This window comes from Echiichthys vipera (genome assembly GCF_963691815.1).
Source record: "Echiichthys vipera genome assembly, chromosome: 19".
Classification (NCBI taxonomy): domain Eukaryota; kingdom Metazoa; phylum Chordata; class Actinopteri; order Perciformes; family Trachinidae; genus Echiichthys; species Echiichthys vipera.
Window position 1 is genome coordinate 22,920,494 of NC_139844.1, and position 26,954 is coordinate 22,947,447.

General features: G+C 42.6%; 1 protein-coding gene across 1 annotated transcript in view; it reads right to left on the reverse strand.

Moving 5' to 3' along the window:
* atad2b (ATPase family AAA domain containing 2B) overlaps window positions 1-24,643 on the reverse strand; it is a gene marked incomplete at its 5' end in the record, with an annotated part of 69,034 nt that extends 44,391 nt beyond the window's left edge. The window contains 22 exons of the mRNA XM_083933671.1: window positions 1,118-1,240; window positions 3,830-3,989; window positions 4,080-4,273; window positions 5,441-5,576; window positions 10,911-11,096; window positions 11,270-11,456; window positions 13,877-14,030; window positions 14,615-14,926; window positions 15,084-15,174; window positions 16,881-17,040; window positions 18,121-18,209; window positions 18,351-18,525; window positions 18,725-18,840; window positions 19,007-19,118; window positions 19,305-19,406; window positions 19,596-19,671; window positions 19,818-19,961; window positions 21,508-21,637; window positions 21,748-21,847; window positions 22,234-22,389; window positions 22,679-22,845; window positions 24,545-24,643. Of these exons, the coding sequence (XP_083789797.1) occupies window positions 1,118-1,240; window positions 3,830-3,989; window positions 4,080-4,273; window positions 5,441-5,576; window positions 10,911-11,096; window positions 11,270-11,456; window positions 13,877-14,030; window positions 14,615-14,926; window positions 15,084-15,174; window positions 16,881-17,040; window positions 18,121-18,209; window positions 18,351-18,525; window positions 18,725-18,840; window positions 19,007-19,118; window positions 19,305-19,406; window positions 19,596-19,671; window positions 19,818-19,961; window positions 21,508-21,637; window positions 21,748-21,847; window positions 22,234-22,389; window positions 22,679-22,845; window positions 24,545-24,643 (3,169 nt within the window). The remainder of the gene's footprint in view (window positions 1-1,117; window positions 1,241-3,829; window positions 3,990-4,079; window positions 4,274-5,440; window positions 5,577-10,910; window positions 11,097-11,269; window positions 11,457-13,876; window positions 14,031-14,614; window positions 14,927-15,083; window positions 15,175-16,880; window positions 17,041-18,120; window positions 18,210-18,350; window positions 18,526-18,724; window positions 18,841-19,006; window positions 19,119-19,304; window positions 19,407-19,595; window positions 19,672-19,817; window positions 19,962-21,507; window positions 21,638-21,747; window positions 21,848-22,233; window positions 22,390-22,678; window positions 22,846-24,544) is intronic.
* Window positions 24,644-26,954: the final 2,311 nt, after the last annotated feature.

Genomic DNA, 26,954 nt, shown 5'->3' on the forward strand with positions numbered 1-26,954 from the left:
GTCTGCCCTTCCAATAATAATAATAGCCATCCCTAAAAAAAAGGGCAATGCAGACTATAGCGATAACGATGTGCGCATCCACACTGATGAACGATAACGTTCTGTAAATAGTGGCTGCAAGCACGTGCTACAGCTGTGTCTGAGCCCCACATGTCCCTCGTCCTCTGCGTTAAGTGCCGTCCACACCCACAACTATAACTATAGGGATAACTATAACAATAAACAACGATGTGAGCACCCAAACTGATGAACGATAACGCTCTGTAAACAGTGGCGCCAAGTACACGCTCCAGCTGTGTCAGAGCCTCCCCATCTTCTGCATTATTGTCTTTCCTAATTGCATCAATTAGTTTAAATAAGGCATCAACAGCAGATACAATATTTATAAAGCACTTGATTTAGGTTTTTTTCCTGTCATTGTTATAAATAGGAATCATTTAAAGAAAGAATAAAGATGAAAAGTAGCTGCTGCTATGCGTCGTTCAGCACAACAGGGGGGTCAACGAGGGGGTCCTGTAAATTCAGATAGATGTTGTTTGGCTGTCATGTTTGCTATCGTTAGTCAAATAACCCTGTAAGTGATTCCAACGATATTGTTTTCGCCACTGTCATCGTTATAGTTGCGGTTTGGTAACCACCATCCACTTGATCTTGTTGAATTTGAAAACAATTTATTCATAATTAGATCTATAGCTATGCTGTAGTTATCGTCCTTGGTGTCAACGGCCCTTATCATATATAAATGTATCAACTAGCTCACATAAAATACGTAGGCAGTCAGAAATGGCAGATACAACATGCACAAAGCACCTGATTTAGCTTTAATCTGTCAGTATTCTTATTAAAAGGATTATGAATAATAAGAAAACTGTTGAAAAGCTGGCCCTCCTGTGCTTCTTTCAGCACCACAGAGGTCATCGTCCTTAAGAAGTCAAGTACTAATTAAATATATGTGTGGGCCTTCATATTTTTCAACTTCATAAAGAGAGAACATTTTATAGTTTTGCCCTTTACCTGTATAACAGTATTAATTTTTTTAATGTATTGCAGGTACAATAACTAGTATGTGTTATTAAATGACTGAAAAACATTCTTTTCCATTTTGTGATTTCCTTACCCCTCTTCCTACGCGCTTCCTTGATCTCTTCACACATGCGGTCAAACTCGGGGTCCAGCTCAGCAGCGAATATAGCATGGGCTGTGTCCTTTAAACTGCAAGCTCGGTGCCTGATCACCTTGTCTGAGAAACATGGAGACAGTGAAACATACCATTAGTGTCACACAAAAGACACAAAACTGTGTATTTCCTGTGTTGACGTAGGCATGCATGTTCAAGGGCATGTCATTGTAACACAAGAAATCCAACCAGTATTTCTGGAATGGACTCTTTAACAGGGTGTTTTTTTCTTTAGATATCTCCTTTTTCTCTGGCTATGTAGTCTGCAGTTTGAGGTGAAATGTTCTACACACACTATCATGTATGTCAGTGCAAGGCAAAGAGTCGATAGCAAGCCCACCCCATTCCACTGTATCTGTGAGAAAGGGGATTGTAGCATTTTCTCACAGGTTGAGTAAAAGGATAGAGCTGGCTTTGGTGAGAAACGGTAGCAGGCAGAACTCAGCGGCACAAGAGTCTTGATATCACCAATTCCTGCATTGAACGCAAAAGTGGGCGCATGCACACACGCAGGCACATATACATGCAAAATGAAATATTGTTTTAAATGAGCACTCATTCTCTCACGCTCACACTCCTTACACCTTCATAACTCTTATTGCCTAAGATGTACCGCAGCATCATTAAATCCTCCTTTTTCTCTGCTCCTGCATCCATAGAGGAAAAATAAAGACTGAGCTGAAGAGGCAGGCTGAAAGCATAGGCACCGTAAACAGGCAGTCTCATTACAGCAGGCAGAGGGAGAACAGTTCAGGCAGAGAGTGGCAGAGGGGTCACAATCTGCCAGCTTTCTATGGCTAATTGGAGGACGGCTGCCTAATTGCGATGGAGGCAAGTTGCGTGTGTGTGCGCTTGTTTTTTTTTCTGTGTATATGCAAGTGCAGTTTTAGAGCAAAAGTGCCTGTCAGTGGACAGGGTGTCAAAGGCCATGTGGGATGCCAAGAGCTAATCAGAACCCTTATGCGCCCTGCCCAACCCCCGCATCTAGAACAGACAAGGACGTGCTGACATACATCGCTGTTGTTATCTTCATGATAAAGGGGTTGTTATCGCCGTTTCCCCTCAAGCAAAAAAAAGACATATTTGTGACACTGAGTCACATTGCGGTGTGCAGAGATATCAGCCTTATTAACATAAACAAGTAATTATTTAGCAAGGTAAGGATGTAAAAGACAAGAAAGCCACCGTGATTGCACATGGAGAACAGTACGAGGAAGATAGCATGGAGGACATGGAGAAACAGACCACTGAGGGATAATGAGGTATTTCCCCCCCAACACTGTGAGATGGTGTAGAACTTCCCAGTAGCATAATTGTGCAAAGACTGGGCCATATTCCCTGGGCTAAGCACTGCGTGAGAGGCTTCGTTAGTCTTCTTTATTAAACTGCCTAATTGCATTTTTTCCCTTTAGTGTATCATTTGTAGACCCTGCATTCCAACAAATGACCCAGGCCCTCGCCTGCAAAGACCCAGATATGATTTATTCATTTGGGCTGGCAGAGAATTGCTTCCCATTGGCGTCAGGCAGCTTTATCCTTGAGAGGGAACCAAGCCGATAAACACACAAGAATTAAAATTGTCATATAAACTGAATAGTCTCACACAGGCCTGTATGCAGCTTTCAATTAACATTGTGGCATTGCTGTTGAGGCCGATTTGATCCGTGAAGAAAGTAACTTTTTTCTCTTATTCAGTTATTTATTTAAAAAGTTAGACAAACATGTATCTCTCTTAACATAGATGTTTCCCTGTCATGCGAGCAAGTACCCGATTTAAACAACAAAAACAAATCCAATTTATCTGTAAGCTACGGCAAATAATAGGCCTTTTTGTTTGTGTGGGTTTGTGCATACATATGTCTCCTTGTGTTTTCCAGCGCTCATTATGAAGCCCATATTTGCCTTTGGAAAAGGTGCAGAGAGGGGAAGGAGGATGATGCAAAAATATTGTTTCAAATCGCAAGACAAGAGACAATTAAATTTTCATGCATATGCAGCCTTTCTCAGCTACAGAGCATGAATTACACTGTGGAAATGTGTTTTCAGTGAGGGCTGTATGCACTTTATTCGATTTGAACTATCAAGTTGAGGAAAACCATACTGAGGTTCTGCGATTTGACCGCCTGAAAGCCCACTTCACAAGTCATTAAGTGTTAAATGAAATGACTTTTTACTCACACAATGACAGCTGAATGGGACACAACAGTAACTACACAGAGACGTGGTGATACTTTATTTGGATTGTCCGATGTTTACTTATGATCAAGGGAACCAACGTGACACTGGGGATGTAGAAGTGTGACAGATTGTATTGATTTTCATTGTCAGTTCTAGGGATAATCTTCAGATTGAGTTTGAGATTGAAGGAATCTTTTAACAGTTGGACAAATTCACTTATTCTTTAGTATCTATTCATTAATAGAGATATTGTTCTATGATGCGTTTAGCCTATTTTAGCACAAAATTGCTGGCTATTTTGAATTTAATGTTTAATGTTTGTGTTTATGAACAAGTAGGCAAATGTTTGCTGGAGGGCAAGCATGAGAATTGTAGAAATAATGATTAGGTGTATATTGCATGTGTTTATGTACAGTACCACTCATGTAGGTGCATGTGTATTCAAGAGCATGTCCAAGTAATTGTCCTCCTTACCTCCAGGATCCTTGTCAGGATTGTATTCTAAAGCATTACTGCAGATGAGGTCGATGTCCAGCAGGAAGTCCTTCACTGTCAGGTACTGGTGGGTGTCAATCTTGGTCATGACAGTGGACAAATCCATAGGCTGCCGAATAACCTCCAGGTAGTCTGACACCTGACACACAGAGTTTATTTTAATAAAATGATTAAAACAGGCGGTCAAACTTTGAGTGAGTTACCAGGGTGTTGGTCCATTCCTCTTTACCTCTTCAATGTCAACTGGCTTGCTGAAGATGTTGAAACGTTTATCAGTGGCTAGGCGCTTGGTCACGTCCCTGAGAAAGAGCCTGAGCTCCCGTAGTGTGTTCTCTTCCTGCTCAGCCAGGCGGCGCTGTTCCTCTGTTGATAGGACTCTGGGTCCTGGAGCCTCTGCCACTGGCAGTGCCTCTTCACACCTCTCTGTTGGGAGAGAAGCAAAAAATGTCTGAAGCAAAAACAGAAAAGTCTGCTAACTAAATGAAGTTTTCATACAGCTTCCATCGATAGAAAAGACCAAAAAATCTGACACCGAGAGCAATCCAAACAAAACAAAAAAATATGTTTGTGTGTTTACCGATAGCAACAAAACACACAGCTAGCCCATTGGTTGGAAGCGACCAACCAGACGGTCCAATGTCAAACCCGAGGCTTGACCGTTTCTTTTCTAATCATCATTGCAGACACAAACCAAGAAATGGTTAACCCAGGGGGAAAAAAATATGTTTTAAGATTCTTGCTGCAAAAAAAAAAGGAAGTAACACCGCTACGCTCCTTTGCAAACACAGGTTTTGAAAATTCACTGAGGAAATGCCTCTGGCCAATGACAGAGTCATGAAGCAAGGTAAGCAGATATCCTCTCCTCGTCTCCCACGGCACCAAACCTCGCCCAAGGCATCTGCCGACATCCTCAGGATGGCTCAACAGCACCCCGGGCTGCTTCCCTCACTAGCAGCAATTCAAAAACTGATTCTAATTACGTCTAATAGCAGCCAGGCTCCTCATAGCAATTCCTCCCCTTGCTTTTGTGCCGGCCTCTCGGCTGGAAGTCAGACTGCAGCCTCAGTCAGGCAGGAACCTCTGAAGAGCACAGGATGAGTAAAGAGAGGGACCCCTGCCTTGCATCCATGAGACAACTGTGGATCAACACTGGGCACAATTTCCATTTGAAAACCTGAGTGGACAGTTGTCTTATGTTGAACGCAAACATTGGGCTAGGGAGCACGAAGAGCTGAGGCAAGGGTTATTTAGAGGGATGGAAGTGGATTAGTGATTTTGATGCAGCCGAGCGATAGAGATGTCCAGAAAAATAATGGCTTCACACTGGGCCAACTGTACACAGTGCAGAACTATTCCGTGCAGAACTATTCTCAATCTTGAGCAAATTACACAACAGTGTGCAAATGTGAATTAGGCACACACACATACATACAATCTGCACCTCTACCTTTCATTGGATCCAAAAAAGACTGAAAAAGACTGAGATCAGAATTAGGAAGGAAAGAAGCTCATGCAGACAATACTGCCCTCTAGGAATGACAGCAGAGATGAGTCTCTGCAGGTGCATGTCCAAGTAAATATTGTAAGTACCTGTATTCCTGAGGCGTGGAGGAGCCCTGGCCGCTTGGACCAACAGAAGGTCAGAGAAGAAGCTCCTCCTGTCCTCTTCTCCTGGAGGGCACAGCGTCACTACCTCCCCGTAGGTCTTCTGGAACATACTTCTCACCTGTGTAAAACAATCAGGGGGTTCATAAGAATTTTGTCACCACCACGACATATAGTGCTATGCCTTACAATTAAACCCCTATAATAAGAGAAAAACAGATGGTTAAGGCACATAACAACAAGCGCAAAGGCCACTGCACTTAGCCAGATTTATACTTTGAACTGATATACTGAAATAAATACTACTTATTTAATGAAACTATGGTGGCTTTTGGTTTTCTTAAGTTTTGTTCATAGGACAGCACATTAAATCTATCTTCTCTCATTTTACTCCCTGTATTTTGACAAAACCATAATCCAATTTCATTTCATTTTGTACGCCCACGCTATTGAATTGATTTCTCCAATTTATGTTTGTAACATAAAAGCATATTAAGCTAAAGCCTGTCTGGACTGAGCAAAGCAGAACACGCTTAGAATTTCAGGACTTAATGAACAGGCAAAATGTTTCATTTCCAGAGGATACCTGATCAAAGCAAATCTTCCAAAGTTCATCAATGATGCATCAACTTTAAGACGGAACAGTACAATTAAAATAGTTGCCAGCATAATACCTTTCCAGAGTTGTACAATTCTGTCTGACTATTACACAAACCTCTGTGCAGTGTTTAAGCGCCTGATGAGATGGGGCCTCATTACAGAGAAAGTCTGAAATCCTATGTTTTTTCTGTTTCGGGTGACATTCAGCATTTGGGGAATTACAGAAACATGTTTCCTTACTGAATCCTGTCTCATCTTTGGACAGGAATTTAGCTTTTACAGAACCTTCTAAACCTAGGGATTTCCCGAGTTAGAATGGCATAGACCCTGTCCTAAAGTCAAAATTACTGCTGCCAACTGGTACATTGTAATCAGAGTTACAGGCATGACAGGATGAGAAACGATTAGAAAAAATCAGATTGACAGTTATAGTTAGGATATCATAGGTTAAGATAAGATAGGAGGTCTAAAATAGGACAAAGTCTTGAGTGTAGGAGCTGCTTCTGTAATAGAGGGATTTTTCTATCTTTAAAACTTAACTTAAGATAGTGGTTAGGATATTTTTCTGTAATGAGGCCCCTGGACTATACTTCTTTGTCTCAACTGGTTCATTGAACTGCACACCCCCACCAGCGCAGCCCATGCGCTGCTTTAACGCAGGGCTGTTTTCTGCTGTGCATCTATATACTGGGGCTACAGGGGGTTTCGATGATCCCAGTTCCCTTCTGTGATGGAGTTCAAGGCCACTCCCGACGGAAAGCCTTGTTGCTGACTAAGCACCTACATCCCACTTTATACCCCCCCCCCCCACACACACACACACACACACACACACACACACACATCGATCCTCTCCCTTATCCTTGACAATTCTGTCTTTCTCTCTGCATTACCTTCTCTTTCTTATCCTCTCTTTGGATTTTGCACTCTCTTTCCTCCAAAGAAAGGAAAGAAATGGAGGAATGGAGTAAAAACAACTAAGACCTTAGGGGAGCCGGAGACAGCCAACGTGTAAGAAGCACTCAGCAGGTAATGATTCTCAGTATTTTTCATCGTGATAAAGAGCTGCAGGGGTGTTGACACAAATGTGTGGATAGATGAATGCATAAAAAAGAGGGAGGGGGGTAGACCAGAGAACAGAATGTACAAAGAAAATTGGGGATGTCTGGCTGGGAAGAGCAAGTGAAAAACAAAACTGGACACCTGTTCTGCTAGCGTGATCAACTCTTAACGGCAGAAACAGACTTAAAAGCAAACTAAAAGCATATCTGTCAGACTGCCTGACTCTGCCCACTTACAACATTTCTGTCTCAATTTTCTTAAGAAAAACAATCACTGCTGCAGGTATGAAACGAGATGGCAGTAAGACACAGCTCGAGTGAATAACTTTTCATGTAAACCACATAAAAGCAGCTATGGCAGAGGCACCGCACTGAATCACAATTGTCTAAATAAGGTACCTTAATGCTCTTAAACTAGAAGGGATGACACAAAGATGTCATTTAAATGTGTTGTAACGATAAGAATGATAACAGCCGGTCAGAAATGTACACACTAAAGTCTGAATCAGACAACAGAGTGAGGGGGAGATATTGCATGAGACTGGAAGACGGACTGGTGCGGTGTCAGCATTAATGCCGATGCTATACTGGACTGTAGTGGTGACGGGGGAGCTGAGCCTAAGGGCTAAGCTCTCGATTTACTGCTCCATCTACATTTCATCCCTCAGCTATGGTCATGAGCTATGGTCATGAGCTGTGGATAGTGACAGAAAGAATGAGGTCACAGATATAAGCAGCCAAATGGAGCTCAGAGTAGAACTGCGCCTCCTTGGCATTGAAAAGAGTCCGCTGAAGTGGTTTGGGCATCTTACTTGGATGGCTCCAAGTTGCATCCCTGTGGAGGCATTTCAGCACGTCCAACTGGGAGAAAACCATAGGGCACAATAGATGGATTACATCCCATCTGGTTTAGGAATGCCCCGGGATCCCCCAAAATGAGCAGCAGGGTGTGGCTCAGGAGAAGGACGTGTGGACCCCCTTGCCTAGCCTGCTGTCACTGTGACACAAACCCAGAAAAGTGTCAGAAAATTGTCAGTCACCATTTCTTTTGTGCACTGCTCTAAGAGTTGCTTTTGGAAAAACACTGAAAACAAACAGTATATCTGTATACACGGCTGTTGTTTGGCAGCATTAAAACCAGATTAAGGGTACATCAGATCCTTATGGTAAAACTGCCATGCAGGCATTCACAATCAGCATGCAGCACATTCCATGACAATAGACTGTGATGCCTCAAAATGCACATCGTAAAGAGTGTTACAGATTTAAAAATAAAGGCTGATGGGACACCATCTCTCACTTTAACTGCAGTTACTTCACATTTACAATAACATGTTCAAGTAGTTCCATCGCTCCTCCACCGAGAAGGAAGTCAATCTAAGCAGAGTGAACGGCTGTTAGGGGAGGTAGGGAGGCTATGTAGTTGGACCCCAGCCTGTAGTGTCGGTTTGGGCTGGGGAGGGAGGCTGCCTGTTCCCTGCTGAGGTTTGGAGCTGAGACAGCAGCTGTCACTGTGTTCTCTGTGCCAGAGAGTGAAACAACACTTTCAGAGATAGCAAAATCACTCAAAGCGCCACAGACTGCAGCATGTCTATGCCTACAAAATCCAACCAAAACTCCTCAAACTTTGCTGAAAGAAACTACTGAGCCTCTTTTGAGACAAGATATGAACAATATTATCTGATAAAGCAAACAATTCCAGCAAAGAAGGTCCAATTATCAGATAAGACACAACTTCTTACATGTACATAGCCACAGGAAATTCAACTAATTCAGCAAAGTCTGCAAATCATGCTCTCTCTAGAAAACCCGGGCAATGTTTCAGATGAACCAACTGCCACACAGTGCTTGTAGTTACACCTGCATCGCATAGAAAATTACTAGCAGACTCAGTTGTGTGGAGCTTGTATCCTTCACATGGCAGAGTTTGGAAGCTCTGCCATTACTCGTAATCCATTACAGTTATGTTATTGTTAATAAGCCTGTATTTATCTAAACAGTCCACTTGGTGACTTCCATTAGTCAGCACCAAGTCTGAAAGAGCGACTATGGTAAAATAAAATAAAATGAAAAATAAGAAGTAACCACCGTAACCGTCACTAGCCTCCATGCTGCTTTCTACTGTTTACTAACCGTTTACTGGGACGTTGGTAACATTGAACGAATGTTAGGTTACACATCAAAAACTACAAAAACTAAACGGAAAGGCATACTCATCAAAACGCTTGCATATAGACGCTAATCTTGTTGGAAAAAAAGAGTATAATTGAATAAAAACAGGCATTAGCTGCTAAATGCTGTTGCCTAGTTGCCAGCCTAGCAACCACTTTTAAAAGTTAGTGTTGTGCCCTGAAAAGCTAAGAAAAGAAAACCGATTGACAAGTCTAATGATGCAATCTCACTACAAACTAGCAACGCAAGAAGAAGACACGGGTGAAAGCCAACATACAGTGGTTTAACATAAAGACAGTCTTGATATCTCACGCTGGCTCCAAACTGACTTGAGCACACCATTTGTTCCATCATGAGCTTCCCAATTGTCCAGGCTGCATTGGCTTTTTGTTCAATGACCAAAGAGAAGGCAATTTGGTGAAAAAAGTAATTGCCAATCCTAGGTGGTTTCAGCCAGTCACCTAGTATGTACTGAATAACATCCTTCATGTGACACTGCAGCTGAATGGTCTGGAGGGGTTTGAGTTCCACTTTCATATTTAACTCAGCATAATAAGCGACAAACTGACGGAGTTAAGTATAATACAGCAGAAAGCCTTAAAGAATGTAAAGAATTGCAGGGAACTATCAATCGCACAATATTAAAAAACAACGGAAGTCATAAAAAACAAAGATAGAAAGAGAAGTTAAAAAAATGTCTACTTAAAACAAAGAAAAAAGTGGCAACTAGATCTACAGAGGTTGAAAAAAGAGCGTAGGTCTCAATGGGTGTAGCAGCCCAGGTGCCTCAATCCTAATGAGATGACAACTACAGAGAAAGAACCATCCCAAGAGCCGGCGCTCCTTGGAGCATAGCCACTGGGTTTAGCCAAAACAGCAGCCACGCACACACATACATGCAAACCGAAACAGAAAAGAAAAACCTGCACAGGCACATTTATATGGTGTGTGTGTGTGTGTGTGTGTGTGTGTGTGTGTGTGTGTGTGTGTGTGTGTGTGTGTGTGTGTGTGTGTGTGTGTGTGTGTGTGTGCGTGTGTGTGTGTGTGCTGGGGTGAAAAGACATGGGGCTGCCAACCTAATTAAAGCCCATCTATTGCCTGACTAGAGAGGAATCACCACCTCATTTTCCCCCCATGTCTTTTCCCCCCTCTAATTTTCTCTATTTCCCCTAACTCTATCGCAATCCCTTTCTTACAGCCTAACCCACAACGGGTGGTCTGACTCTGCTTTGGCTTTCAGAAACAGAATAATAAATCCAAGAGGAAGGATGAAGGAGCAGGGGAGGGGATACCCATGGTGAAAAGTGGGCAGTGGGATAGATGACAAGAAAGGGGAGATGGAGCCAAAGTAGATAAAAACTCTGTGGGTGCAGATGACCTTGACTGTGACACACTGTGTGTGTCTGCACTAGTGCTCTTGAGTATGAGAGAAAGAAAGAAATCTTTTGAATCTTGTTTTGTCCTCCAATACTACATAAAAAACACAACAGGGTAACACGTTCCTCTCTCACATAATGGAAGCAATTCCATCAACAGCAATGTGTAATCATAAAAAAACATGGAGCAGGCCTCAAGGTAAATCTGAAAATGTCAGCTCAGCTGTGTGTACATTGTGTTCCTACCTCGTCTGACAGCTGTGAGTAGTGAGTCTCAGCAGTGGCAAGGATAAGGACAGGGCTGAAAGAGGGCACATCCTGCAGCAGGGTGAGAAAGGTGCTCTTCACGGTGTCACTCACTGTCTCCCACCACTCTGAGATGTGCGGCATGAACACCACACTGGGCACACTCCGGCGGGCCTCCCGGAAAACCTGCAACCACACAGATAGGTTGAGCACGCGTTGTTGCTTAAATCTGAATAAATAAAATAAAAGTTAAAGTACCAATCTGTGTCTGTGTGTCTGTGTGTGTGTGTGTGTGTGTGTGTGTGTGTGTGTGTGTGTGTGTGTGTGTGTGTGTGTGTGTGTGTGTGTGTGTCTGTTACCTGAGCACAGGACTCCTCTGGCGTCTTAGCGCTGACGGAGTAGAGAGTGGGCAAATCCAGGCGGTGGACTGGCAGCTTGTCCAGGTGGTGCAGCAAGGCAGGGGCCAAATGGGAACTCTGTCCTGAGCCCGGGGCCCCGGCCAGCATCAGACGAGGTCGGTACGCTGTGGGCTGTTGGAGGGCAGAGCTAGAAGCAGAAGGGAGTTCATAGTAAGCATTGTTTTAATCCCCTTTTGATCATTGCCCAGCAGTCATCGGCTAGCAGGGAACGTTCCCAAAACAACGGCTAACGTTACCCATAAATTCTAATAATCCTTTAAAGAAGACATTTTAATCTAATGTTTAAAGAACATTTTAAGGGTGATTATTATTTCAAATAATGTCCCTATGAAGTTAAATGCTAACTAGAACATGATGTTTTAACTGCAACATTCTGAGGATGTTTTGGAGGGTTATTGAGGTCACAAACATTCTCAAAGCAATATTCTGAAAATGTTTTGAGGATGTTATTGAGGCCTGAGATGACTGAACATTTTTTAAGAAACATCCCTGTACATTCTTGAAACCAAAAACTTCCCGCGGAAAACATTACTAGAACATTGCATGTCACATTCTCAGAACATTCTTAGAATAAAAATATTCAAGCTGCAACACAACTTCTCCCACGGCAGAGGTCCATTTGCTTCAGTAAGCTGATGTTGAAGTGTAAAGCTACGTTTGATACTAACTAAATAACCCTGATTGATTAACCTGTAGCGTCTCCCAGAGGGCAACAGGTCAAACGGGGTGGGAAGGGTCTCCCGTGATGACCTTAGCTTTCCTGAGGCAGCTTGATGTGGAGATCTGTTCTGAGGGTGGGAAAAGGGCAACCGATGGTCTTTTGGGCGCCGTTTATGACCCTCTGCGCGGCCTTCCTGTCTGTGGAGCCAGCGTACCACATGCGCAAGCAGTATGGTCGCAGCATGATCACAGACGTCAGGGCGATCGTTCTGTAGTGAATGAGGCCGTGTATGACAGGTTTTAGGGGATGATGGTTGAGGCCTTCCGGTAGGTGGGATTGGTGACATTTGTCAGAGAGAGGTTGAGGAGTTTGGTGAGGCTCCCCATCAGCTGGTCTGCAAATGCCTTAATGACTGACTGAATCAGATGCAATGCAGAAGGCCCTCATCATGGATTCTGCCTAAAGCAGCACAGTGCTGTTTGTAAGTTCTGCATCTGTACACAACACCTGTAGTTCTACTGTGCGGAGAGGCTCTGCTTGCCAGCAGGCAAAGCTGGCAACTGCTTGGTGCACCAGACAAGTAGGGGGCCCCCTCGAGTGCTGACAGACTTTAAACAACAGCAGTGACAATGCAAAAAAAAAAAAGTTCGCAATGACAGTACGAGACCTGATCTCCCTTAGGGGGCCCTACCTGACTCCACCCACTCCTTTTTTTTTTTACTACAATTGCAAGTGACATGCATGATTCAGGGGTCCCAAGAGACTCTAGAGTCACCTCTGATTGTGCGTTTTCCAAGTATTAGACAACCAAGAGTGATGGAGTCTGTTCTTTCATCTTGCTCTTACATGAAAGTCTTTTTTTATCTACAAATCTCATGTCATTAATCTTTAAATTTGCCCAGAGATGTTTTACACTTGTATGCCACACACACGCAACACTACAGTAAAACTACAGACTGAAAAACTAGAGGCTTCATAACTTCTTAATAGGTTCATCAAAAAATCCAAGTCATCCAGTTCCTTCACCTCTTTCCATTTCCAAACAGAAACAGCAATTGTCTCATGTTGTCACTTTCATCCTCTCCTCTGATCTAGCTCGTTTGTCTCCACAGCTGAGGACTTTGTTGGAAGTGATGTCCGTGGAGTCCCTATTTGTTGCTAACTCTTATTATACACTGACAGTGTGCTATATCTTGTTTAGGCATTTTCTTCTACTCAGAAAAAAACTATACTTCCAAGGCACACTAGATCTATATAAGTTAACACTATGAAAACCTGTTACACTCTGGAGACCAGAGGGGGCACTCCATGTACGAGAATAAACATGTTCTGTGTATGCTTGGTATGTTGGCATGTTGTCTTTAAAATCCTAGACATGAATGGTAAATGGTAAATGGAGTTGTACTTATATAGCGCCTTTCTAGTCTTCTGACTACTCAAGGCGCTTTCACAGTGTTTGTCACATTCACCCATTCACACAGACATTCACACTGAAGGCAGTGGACATCTACAGACCATCTAATCTAACCATTCACACCACAGTTATACACCCATGCGCAGCACAGGGAGCAATTCGGGGTTCAGTGTCTTGCCCAAGGACACTTCGACATGGGGACTGGGGAGGTGGGGATCAAACCGCCAATCTCTCGAATGGAGGACGACCCACTCTTACACTGAGCCACAGCCGCCCCTGACACATGACACAAAACCTATACCAAATATCCATTTTTAGTCTGATGTTATCATAGATAAAAAATATATATATATGCAATAAAATATCCTGTGTTTGGTTTTTGTAGCATAATTAAGACACGTGTTTTTGCACTTTAATAGACAGCAGCTTTATCACCGGGTGCCCATGAAGTCGGTTTTTCCTATGGACTTACGAGGAGAAATGAAGGAAGGGTCTGTGCGTTGCAGAAGAAGAAGAAAGCTGACTCTTTGGGGATGCAGCAGGCTGTACTTCATAGATGGAAGCAGCATGTTCCTCATTGTCATCGTCGCTGTACATGTCCTCTTCAAGCAGTTGATTGTCACCGCCTAGCACAGAGAGAAACACTGCTTATACAAACATCTAAGTGCACTTAAAAGTTTGTTTCTACAAAGTGTAATCCTCAAAGCAGCCCTATCACTGACATTAATGGTGTCATTTCACTGAAAAAGCCAGAATAAAAAAAAGAGAGCTGGCCTATTAGGGGAGATGTAATGTGCATTTAAAGCCAAACAGCACTTTGCGAAGCTCATGTCATTATTGGGTGCAAATTCCGTAAGCAATCTCCCACTGGTCAAGTGCTACATTGTGGCTAATCTGCTGTAAACACTTTTTTTGATTGGAGTGGGACTTGAGTTACTGAAGTGCAAGCAGGGTGACTGGTTATCCAATCTTTGTGCTATCGCCTCAGACTATGTTCAGTGTGTGAGGGTGATACAAAGCACTTTGGTAATAAGGTGAGGGAAAGAGAAACAAATAATCAAATACTAAAAGTGCCAACAGGGACAGTACACTAACAAGGGAGACAGGTGTCAAGGGAGAAGAAAGCAAGAGTCAAAGTGAGGGAGCAACAACTAGTAGTAGGAAAGAGAAAACAGATTAAACCACAGGCACCTAGGTCCCAGATCCCTACCGTGTGTGTTGTCCCTGTCAGTACACTGAGCATGGGGGAAGACTCGGAGGAGAGCTTTCAGCACCAAGGAGAAAGAGCTGGCCAGCAGGGGCCTTAGGGTGGGGGACAGGGCTCGGCCAGGGGGGGCCAGGGCCCTCTGGGAGGCTGGGACGATTGTCCTCATGGCCGTGCTGAAGTCGCCGGGCCCCAGGACGATGGAGGTGATATCCAGCTTCAGCTTGACACTGCTGCCATAGATCTGGGGGTAGCGGCGACGCAACGCCGCCAAGGCTGCCTCTGTGCAAAGTGCTTTGATGTCAGCACCACAGTAGCCTGGGAGCAAGCAGATACACAAAGGTTAGCTCATTATTTGTTGGCCTAAGCGTTGGCTTCATCAAGGATGAGAACATCAACGTCAGTGGGTTCAATTTGAACTGTTACTTGTATAGCAAAGATGCCATACAGTTTTATACGCAGGAGTCACTCTTACCGACACATTTTTCTGCAAGTTCATCTACGAATGGCTCAGCCAATTTAGGATTCCAGTCCCGTGTGTGGATCTCCAAGATGTGCTTTCTCGCCTTGGGGTGGACAAACAGACACAAACAATACAAAATGCAGAGTCAATAGATAAGGGGGCACAAGTCATTTGGAGCCTAATAAGAACAACATGTCAAACACACTGGCCAGGTAACAACTGCCACAGTGGCTGCCACTACTAACAATCAATTCAAAATTGTTATTTAATGTGTAGTTTTAAAGGCAAAGTTGGCAACTTATAAAATATGCTGAAAGTGTATTCTGACAGCACTACATGACAGATAATCTGTGAAAAAATCATGTTCCTCTACCTCCTCCTAGTGCTCCTAATGGTGTCTGCAAGTTTCCACTGTGCCTGGAGGAAAACAGCCAAACTAGGCAGCGCTGATCAAATATGAATCAAGATTCTGTTACTGTATTGCATATTTCTCCCCTCAAATGTTTTCAGAAACATATTTGAGTGTACTGCTCTGCCAAATGTCATTAGGGGCACCGGGTGGAGGCGGAGGAACACACATTATCATAGATGATCTTTCTCGTGGAGGGCTTTCAGGATATTGTGAAAGTTTTCAGCAAACATGATATTTTTTTTATTATAAAAGTTACCTACTTAAGCTTTAATGGTATATTATATAAGACATGATACAAAAAAACAAAAAGCATGAAAATATTACTGAGTAAATCACATCATAAATCTTGTCTTGTCATAAAACCGTGTCTTACTTACCTGTACTCTATCTAGATCTGACAACGGCAACAGAAGATCAAAGAAGAATCAAGTTTATGAGTAAGCTCGACAGAGGGGCTCGCTAATGTTTCAGCGCAATATGCCCTCAGTTTCATTGTCTCCACAGGCCTCCGCTTTGATGAGTAGACATTAAGAACACAGTGGTCTCTGTCGTGAATAGCGGGCAACCATTTTCATCATCTTTCATCACATCTCCCTTTCTATTCAACAACTGAGCCAGATTTCATGCCGTTTTCTAATCTGGGCAATACCAGAAGGGAGCTAAACTAGAATGTGTAGAGAGGATCGCTATTTGCCCAAGAAGGATTTTAATCAGTCAGCGCACTAGTAGTGATCTTAACTAGAAACGGCATGCACATTAGACTTTGATTGCACTGATCTCATCGTGTGGACAAACAAGCAAGACCACCCCATAGATGGGTTCGACGGAGGAGTCACCTACACTGCACTGTTTATCTGACTCCCTGTCACTTTACACACATCAAACTTTTTTGTGTGTAGCTAAAGGAAGTCTCTCTTAGTGCAAGATTAAAGCAATCAGGTCATCATTGCAATAATTCTTCTAAAATTGATACTTTTTCCCCCCCAGAAATTTAATGAGCATCTGCTTTGCCATTTGCTTGTTGGATCAAAACATCCAACACAGCGAGGAAAAACAGTTGAGGAGACTCTTCATAGCCAGAGGGCTGCGTGTACTAATTTCATTGCACGACTCTTATGTGTAAAACACCAATTACTGCTGCATCCCATTACGTCTCCAGCTAAGTTTGCATATGGGTAGCATTGTATGTACAGTAAGTGCCTGTTCTACAGAATATTGCATTCTTTTATCTCACAGTTGGCCAGAAGATACAGACTCTTTGGTGCAACAATATGTACACAAACTGCCATCGTACACGTTGGACTTGATGAAAAGTTAATAAAAACACATCTATTGAAAATCAATGCATGTGTGGTTGTGTCCACTGTACACAATACTGACGTGTCACTCCGTCATACCTTCTTGCCAGGCAGGTTGAACAGAAACTCCCGGTCAAAGCGCCCAGGCCTCCTGAGTGCCGGGTCGATAGAGTCAAGTCTGTTTGTAGCACCGATGACCACTATCTCCCCACGACTGTCCAAGCCGTCCATCAAAGCCAGCAGAGTGGACACAATAGAACTGGACAGAGGAAAGGTGTTGGTGAGACAGAATGAAAGCATACTGTACATGCAGACATTTAGAGCCCAAATAACTGAAATTGAGACAATATTGAGTAGAGTCAAGAGTCAACAGAACACATAAATAAGGCATTATTTCTGCAAAGACAACACAGAGCTGGTCTATCAAACACACATATTAAACAACACAGTCCTTCTGACTCTGTGCATGTATTTACCCAGCATGGCAGAAAGAGGGAAGCATCTATAAACTTAGGCATAAGCATGTTTCAAGTTTTAAATAAAATTTGGTTCAGAATTACACTTTAAAGTATCAAATATCCCATTTCCACAAGCATCAACTGCAAGCTGGGTTGCATAATATGGTCTAAATCAGAAGGAAAATTGTTATTTTTTTACGATTTACTTTGGTTTGGCTACTGAGTGCCAAATAAGCAAAACAAATATGGACTAAAGCATCGCTGATGAGAAGCACACAAGTCCAAATCAGGACAATTTCATTCACAATCAAAGCTGCAGTACCAGTAGTTTTGAATCTGCAATTTAAGAAAAACCTGTACCACCCATAGGCAAGGAAAGTAACAGTAGCAGCAGTTTGGGTCTGTAGATGCAGACATGCCAGAGCGACCACAATTTCACAACTTTCACAACCTCTGAGGAGGCACAGTTGAGTAGGGCTGGGCGATATGATGATATACATCATTAAAATGACAATTAAAATGTCTATGGCATATGTTTTTCAATAATAGAAGTAATTTCTATCGCAATTTGAAAAAACATTACTCAAACTGCATTACAGCAATATTTACATCATTTGGACAAAGCTTTGCGTTCTCATCCTTGCAAGTTGTGTTTATTTTGCACTAAAACTGTTGATAAAAAAATAAAAATTGCATTCACACAGGAGTATATAAACATAGGCTTTCAGATATGTTTTTTTCATATACTATTTATTCATTGAATTACCAGAAATTAGGCTGTATCGTGATATTGTTATCTATATATTAAATATTAAATAACCTATATCAGGGTTAAAGATTTTGGCCGTAGCGCCCAGCTCTATAGTTAAGGTTAGCCTCACCTGTGTATCTGGTCTTGCCTGCTGGAGCGAACAGGAGCCAAACCGTCGATCTCATCAAAGAAAATAATGGATGGCCTCATCAGGTAAGCCTGATCAAAAGCAGAAGACAAAGTTCAGACCCGATAAAAACATAATGCTCACTGAAAAAAACAAACATAAAGCTGGCTGGTCAATTCAGGTCAAGTGACTGAGTCTATGGTTACAAGAAGTGTGCTGCCTAGGTGTCTCACCTGGTCAAAAAGCAGGCGTAGCTGGCGTTCTGATTCACCGACCCACTTGCTGAGGCAGTCGGCTCCTTTCCTCATGAAGAAAGAAACCTTCCGGTCTCCCTGGCTACACTCGTTGGCAAGTGCCCGTGCTACCAGGGTCTTTCCTGTCCCTGGAGGCCCATAGAACAAACACCCTCTGAAAGGGATGGGAGAGGAAATGGACACTGTGTTTATTTGATAATGGCAAAATAAGTCACTTCAGTGTCTTGAATTTTTCTACCAACACAATCAGAAAAAGTGTCCTCATGAAAGTGGACAGGATATCTCAGGTCCTCTAAACCAGATAAAGTGACCTTCTTCAAATAAACACACACTCATATTTTAGTTCTACTTACCTGGGAGGCTGAATCTTAAACTTCTCAAAGATCTCCGGATAAAGCAGAGGGAACACAACCATCTCCTTCAGTGACTGAATGTGATTACTGAGGCCACCCACGTTGTCAAATTTCACCTGAGGAGGAAAAACACATTTTGTAACGTTCAAACATTTTCAAACATAAAAACTGAAGACCATCATACAAAGAATAACAGGCTCATAAATAAATTGAACTTGAATTTTGAGACCACAGCTGCGCTGCTTTACAAGTGCGTTGGTATTTATTAGCATTTCCACTCACTGAGTTATCAAGGTTCATGGGATCCACATCAGCCAAGCTGGCACCCACTTTCGCCCGATCACGCAGCACTCCACTGGCCAGGTCTTCTGCAGCCAGGTTCATGGGCAAACATCTGTGGAAAGAAATCTCAATTATTTTATAGTACAGCTTTGCAGCTGTAACATGTGGACGGACGGAGGGACAACCCAAAACAATAAAAACTATACAAGGAGACAGTTTCTAACTAAGCAAAAGAAACACAGAGGAAAGTGAAAAGAAGATAAAAGGGTAGAAGAAAGACAGCAGCAGCAGTTGTCACCTGTTCCTGGCCCGAGTCATGCTCTTGCTTTTTCTCCGCTCAAACCGCTCTTCATCAGAAGACGAGGTGGTGTCACTGCTGTGAATTGCATGTTTCTTCACTCTGGAGAATTGTGACAATCTAGATCCAGTATCACACCATTACACAGTCACATTCATGAATCAGCGGAGGTCAATGAATGTGTAGAAACCTATTTATGACCACAGCTCAGTTCATTAGTCATGGCAGTGAAGAGCCTGCTGATATTGCAACGCATTTAGCATCAGATATTCTTCAGAAATTTCTACCAACCTTATATGGCTTCTTCTTGCTGGGGATCTGTGGGTGTCGAAAAGTGAGGGGTTGCTTTGTTTTCTGTTCACAGGCTCTGAAAGCAAACAAAAGGACACTGGTTGCCACACTACGCTTCCAAAAATAGTTTAAAACCTGATTAATGAATGGACAATGTTGCTTGAGCGCCCCAGACAAAATGTAGATACAAAGGTTTGATCGAAAACAAGGTCAGCAAATTACCAATAGGTGGTGCCTCATATCTCTGCACCGTCTTCCGCTGCCTTAAGTTGTACGGCCTGTCGTTCTCCTCGCCTGCCTCTTCTGCTTCATCCCCTTCATCATCTTCATCCTCGGCATCCTCCTCTTCTTCCTCCCCGTGAGAATCTGAAAGTCAAACATGCAGTTTACAAACTTCAGATGCTACACCAACATTTCGAAAAGAGTTCAGACGCTGTGTAAAATATAAAACAGAATATGTACTCCATACTCCATATGTAAATATGAAATTAAAAAAATAGCACAAAGAAAACATTTCAAATGCGGAAACAGAAAACTCTCCAAAAAGTTGGAACAGGGTTGTGTTTACCATTCTGTTTTAACAAAACTCTGTAAGCATTTGGGAACTGAAGAAACCAATTGCTATCATTTTAAAGTGGAATGTTTTTCCACGGTTACTTGATGTAGGATTTCAGTTGCTCAACAGTTCAGGGTCTCCTTTGTCCTATTTTACATTTAATATTGCTCCAAACATTTTTAAAATGGGTGACAACTGCAGGCAATTTAGCACCCGGTCCCATTTACTACAGTGCCATGCTGTTCATAATATACGCAATACGTTTTTGCTGAAATAAGCAGGGCCTTCCCTGGAAAACATATTGTCTACTTGGCAGCATATGTTGCTCCAAAACCTGAATATATCGTTCTGCATTAATGGTCCTTTCCCAAATGTGCAGGTTATCCATGCCATGTGTATGGGTACACATACCCAAACACTATCACGGATGCTGGCTTTTGAACTGTGGAAGCGAGCCCAAGCACGTATCAGGAAGCCAGCCAGCTCCGTGTGTAATGGCATTACGTTCATCAATAAACGGTGTCTATCTCTATTAAATCGCCTGCAAACAACACAAGTCAGCTAAACAGCTCACTGATCTCTACACACATCAGACAGCTCTGACATGTCTCTGACATGTCCCATCCCAGCTGAGATGGACGGCACATCGCTGCAGTGTTTTAGTGGAAATAATAAATTAGCGGCTGGGTCGTGGTAATTTCTCAGAACAGCACAGTGAATTTCAGCCTACATGCACGTCTTTTAAGCCTAACATTGCTGAAACAGAGCAGCTCATATTGGTAGCAGAGTAACAAGTTAGCAACTGTCCTGAAGCTGCCTCCTCCAACCAACTCCAGCATGAAGAGAGGAGAGGAGTAAAGACTTTTCACACTGAGAATGCAAACACTGTGCAGCAACTTTCAGTTTATATCCAAAGACCAAAATTGAAAATCGAATACCTACCCAAAAATTGCATATTCGAAAAGTCCAGCCATAGTTCACTGACAATGGATTTTGGAAGTGTACCTGAGCACACGCAGTAATGTCCACAACAGATCACTATACTACCCAACAGAACCATGTTTGTTTTTAATGCAGTGCCGTCTGAGGGACCAAAGATCAGGCTGTCCCATGTTGGTTTTTCAGTCTTGTCCCTTGTATAGAGATATTTCTTCAGATTCAATGTCCAAACTCTTTTCAACATGGGGCTGTACGGAATTTGAGCTTTTTAAAGATTCACCCAAAGTACATTAAGCAATTGACTAGAGTTTTTCATTTTGATGAATTCGGTTAAAGTTGAGATGGTTCATTAAGTTTTCATGATCTCTCTCTCTCTCGCTCCACTGATTCATAAGTACAACATTAGTGTGATCTGACCTTCCGTTCCTTCCTCCTCTTCGTCGTCCTGATCAGTTTTGCTCATGACTTTGTGGTGTGTAGGCATGCTGAAAGTGCTCCTGCGCATGGATTTCCTGCGCTTCACCCGGGAATACATGTCCATGTTTTCCTGGAAAAAAAAAAGGGGTGTTACACTATCACGTATATTCACACTAGATCATCAGGCAGTGGTACTGTACTTTGCTAGCTTTGGGTTGTGTGTTACAGTGCCACACTCACCTCCACAGTGTCTCCAGTCCACATGCGAAGTCGTTCCACCTCACGGTTCTGCCTGATGCTGCTGATGTTGTCCATCTCCTGAAGGACAGCCTCAGCAGTACTGCACACACGCAAACAGAACAAAACAGGGTATGACTGAAGTCACCTTCAAAGAAAAGCTACATTGATTGACAATTCTTGTCTCACAGAGGTATATGATCTACAATTATGCTTTAATCTTATCTTAAAGAATGACCGCTAATCCTTTGCATTGTGTTCAGATAAAAGGTGTTTGGTCTGTCTTTGTGGTGGAAGTCCCTGTGGACCAGAGCATCAGAGACAGACCAAACACCATTCATCTGAACCCAATGCCATGACACATATGTGCCATATGCTCAAGATTAATAAAAAATGTTCCCATCAATTAAGTTATGTCTACTTCCTGTTTCCTTTGTGTTATAAAGCAATATTGCAAACAAAGGTGTCAGTTGTGTGACTGCTAGCTACCTGTTGACCAGCTGGTCAAACAGCAGGCTCTGATTGAGGTGTTCAAATTGGCTCTTCTTCACCCGGCAGCTCCTCTTCAGCTCCACATGGCCATTCATGTGAGAGTGATCTCCCCCTGCATTACTGTGCCCATTTTGCATTATGCGAGAGGACAACCTTGAAATAAAACAACAAAACGAGTGAATATATGTACGGACAGAAGACTGCAAGGAGCTTGTGTTTAAGTTTGCCTGTTAACCTGATTACTATACATGACATGAGAAGAATGAGGTCTCTCAGCCAGTGACAACAAAGTCGTCTCGAGTTACTCAACTTTGTCTTCACAAAAAATATTTCCGCCAAGGAGGATGTAATAATGTACTGGCCTATCATTGTGCAGCACAATTGTATACACTCTATATCATTCAGAGATACTCATGGTGAGTAAAACAGTCCAGCGACTGACCTGGTGTGGTAGGTGGGAATGTCCCAGCTGACCCTCTGGCCCTTAGTCTGAGGGGATGGGGAGGTATCACTGGAGCTGGGCTCTGAGACGGTCTGGCGTCGCATCCGCTTTGAAGGGGGAGCCAACCGCGGGCTGCTGGGACTGCTCACATCACTACTGGGCTCCTTCTGTTGAACAAACAAAAATCACACCCAATGCGAAAATGACAAACAATCAGAAAAAGCCAGCCACAGAAAAGGAAGCCTCATACCAGCCCATGAGAGCTTTTGACAATTATTTACATAAAGCATTTAAATAAAAAGCATTGTGTAAAGCCAGAATATTCAGCAAATGACAGACAAGCATGACAGATGAAGTACATATAAAAATGAATGACAACATAAAAGACGAAAGCATGTAATCCAAAGTGAGAATAAGGTATCGGAATGACACAAGACACCTTGTACCAACTCCTTAATGTATTCCCAAAATCACAACAGAGCACCAACCAGACATACGCCCTTGATGCTCACGCCCTTCACCGCTTAACTTCCCTGCTGATATGAGGATATATCTCCCTGTTGTCATAGGCAACTGTCTGCAATGCCTGCAGAGGGGTTTGTCTGACTGGCTGAGTAGATAGATGCAGACAGGCTGAAAAGTGCATGATGTACTAACTAAGCGAATGCTCAGCTGTGGTCTAATGGATGCACCTTGTAATTATTCCTCCTTTATAGCATTTCCCAAACATTGTCATAGAGCGATGGTCAGTTTATTGACAGGTCTACACACACAGGAAGTTCAGCCAAATGGTTTGGGGGTTCAGTGTCCAAAACAATCTGATTCCTTGGATCTAATATGGTGAAAAGTTCAAATGCATCACGCCAAAGCATTTTAATCACAGATCCCATCACCATGTGTTATCAGTTAGCCCCACACTCAAATTTCTTGAACCACAAATTACCAAAGTGTAAACCCTTGCCAAACAGCCCATTAAAACTCAAGAATGTGCTAATGACTATCGATGAATTATGAGATCAGTGAATTATGATGTTCCTCTTTAAGTGCTGTTATAATCGTAAATAATGCGGAAACGCAGAACACGATTCCTTGCGTAATGTCAATGTTTACATCTTGAGACAAAGACTGTCAAGACAGCTTGTGTGTCAAGCGACCACTGCAAAAACACAAGCTACTAATTCAGTGCACATGTTGGATAAGTAGACAAATAGCACTCGGTGTAACATTATACCAGTGCGTTTAAAACACTTTTATGTACAAACATGCAGTATAGGGGGTCTTTGGGTCATGCACAACAGAAAGTTCACCAAGTTCAGACTTGCTAAATACGGGACTGGAGCCAGCCAACTGTTTTGAACCCGGGACTCCCTTCCCCCACTGTGAGCTAGCTGTCGGGCTTAGCTACAACCTACAGACGCTGTAGCTTCACTAAAGCTTTTACTGAAATAATGACGCTAATACTTCCAGGACGGGGACACGAAGTCATGTTAACACCCCCCTGTCAAATATCCGAGTTGTCTTGATTTAGAGAGCTAATGTGTGGAGACAATGCTGAGACAAGTCAGCCGGCTGAAATGGCCAAACACAAAGGGAACTCAACTTGGGGCTAGCCGGGAGCTAACGTCGCTAGCTCGTCATTTGGCAGCTGTGCAACACGCTCAGAGCGAATGACACGCGTGTGAACCTCTGCATTCAAGTCTTTTATTGTGTGTCTGTGTGACTGAGTGGGTGTCAAGTGCAATGCTGCTCGTACTTGGCTGTGAATAATACATTATGTGGAGCACCGTCGGGCCACGGGCTACAGCTACCTAGCCAACTAGCGCAGCCGAGCTAGCTCACCGGCAAAGAAAAGAGAAACCGGCTTACATGTTCCTCAGAGTTTCGCTCGTTTCTCGACGACGACCTAGTCCTAGAGGAGATGAAGGGCCCGCTCCTCGGCCGTGAGCTTTTCCTTGTGTTCACCATGTTTTCTTCCTTTTGTCTGCCCTTACTGAATGTCCCTAACCGGCTCCAAACACTGCCTCAGTGAGCGCAGCATCGAGGCGCCATTTCTCTCTCTCTCTCTACCTCTCTCTCTCTGCCTCTCTCTCTCTCTGCCTCTCTCTCTCTCTACCTCTCTCTCTCTCTACCTCCCTCTCTCCCAAGTGGGCATGGGTCTGTTGGACAGGTGCATCATTTTTGCTGACTGGACTACTAGACCTACCACAAAAACTAGTTGCCTAGTTATTAAATAATCCCATATATAACAAAGACCCTCATAATCATTAGTTATTGGGTTATATTTAGGCTATAACGTGACATTTAGCCTACAGTAGGTCCATGCATTTGCTCCACTAAGTCCCACTGATGCACAATAAGTCCCAGAAGGAATATCAAAGTGAGAAAACTTAAGAAAAGGGAAAAATGTAATGTGACTTACCTTGAGTACACGATGTACCCTTCAGATGAAAACCAGTGGGTTTGAAGACGGCAGGAAACAGATGGAAGTGGGCAGCCTCCAAGTTATTTGAGAAAGGGAGCACATTAGCTCACAGTTTGCCTTTCATTATTATTTGCAAAAGTTTATGTCCAAATAAAAACTTTTTCAGGAGTGATGCGTGATATATTCATCTTTATACACAGGCGATATAAGTATATATACATATATGTGGAATCATGGCTCCAGAATTATGGACGTGATAATGAAACAAATCAAATCAAACCTGTCATTCTTTAAGTTACTACAGTCTTAATGCATGAAGTTCTTAAAATAATGATGCTCATTCTCCACTTTGGCTGTTTTCAGTATTGCTCCCTGCCTTGTTCTCCGTATCATTTGGTCCCCACGTTTGAGAAATAGGCTGTTATATAAAGAATATATTTCATATGCTATCGTAATATCTGTCAGGCAGAAATCACATGTTACACTGGTTAAACCTAGAAAGACTCAATATTTTTTTTGTTATTCCCTCTCTACTGCAAGGAGCTTTCTAACATACTAGATTTCCTGTGATGTAAAAGAGATATATATATATATTTTTTTTTAAATAGCTAAGAACTTCCTGTGATCCTTCCAGAGACTCTGGGAGATCCACAGGCCCCAATTTGGGGGATCAGGCTGAAATCCAAACCTGTGTGTGTGTGTGTGTGTGTGTGTGTGTGTGTGTGTGTGTGTGTGTGTGTGTGTGTGTGTGTGTGTGTGTGTGTGTGTGTGTGTGTGTGTGTGTGTGTGTGTGTGTGTGTGTGTTGCCTCTTCTGTTTCTGGCTTGACTGAATATGCAACTATATAAATATAAATATATATATATATCATTCAAATAAAATAACTGCTCTCTTTTTAAGGAGCTTAGGCAGAAGGTAAGTAAACGTGCACAGAGGGCAGGATGTCATGTCTTTCTGTGACCCATAATAAAGTTTTCCCCTGGGGGCCTCAACAGGATAATCTTACCCTGACGTCATGTGTTTTATGATCTTGACAAAAACCTTTCATACAATGGAAAAATGTGGACATTCATGTCTGTTTGTAATCATTGAAAGATTTATTTATTTAGCACTCTTTTTTTCTGACTTATGAATCAAGTTTTGTACTATAATCTGAATCTGTAAAGTAATAAATGTGGTGGAGTAAAACATACAATAACTCCCTCTAATGTAGTGGAGCCGAAGTATAAAGTAAAGTATACTGTATATACTGTACTATACTGTACTTGCTTTGCAATTTGTATAAGAAGCATACTTGAGTAAATGTACTTAGTTACATTCCTACTCCTGGTGACAGTAAATAAGATATGACATAGTAAAATATACAGATAGTAGACAGACTAACGTTACGACACTGTGTCACTGTGTCAAACTTGACTCTGTAATAAATAAATATACAAATATATCTTCTGGCAAACTGAAACAGAAAAGATTAAAAACATTGAAAAGTGTGACAAGGAAATAGGATTAAAAGACACACAAATTCATTAGGATCGAAAAGATTAATGTTTATTTTTAATGCTAATTCTTGTGGAATCAACTTAATGATCTGATGACTGCATAGATTTATGGACATCATTCAGCAACACTGCAAACACTCATAGGTACACAGTAATAGAGCGAGCTAACTGGGCGTCTTTTTAAGGAAATGTAAGGCACTAAAGTCTCAGGTGGAGCGTCTCTGCATCCTTCAGACCTCCATTAAACGGCTTGGGGAGAAACTGCTGTTGGAGGAACTGAAATGGGGAGGGGCACTCTCAATTTGGGGGATGAGCAGGAGTTGGGGGTAAACGTAGAGGATGTGGAGGAGGTAAAA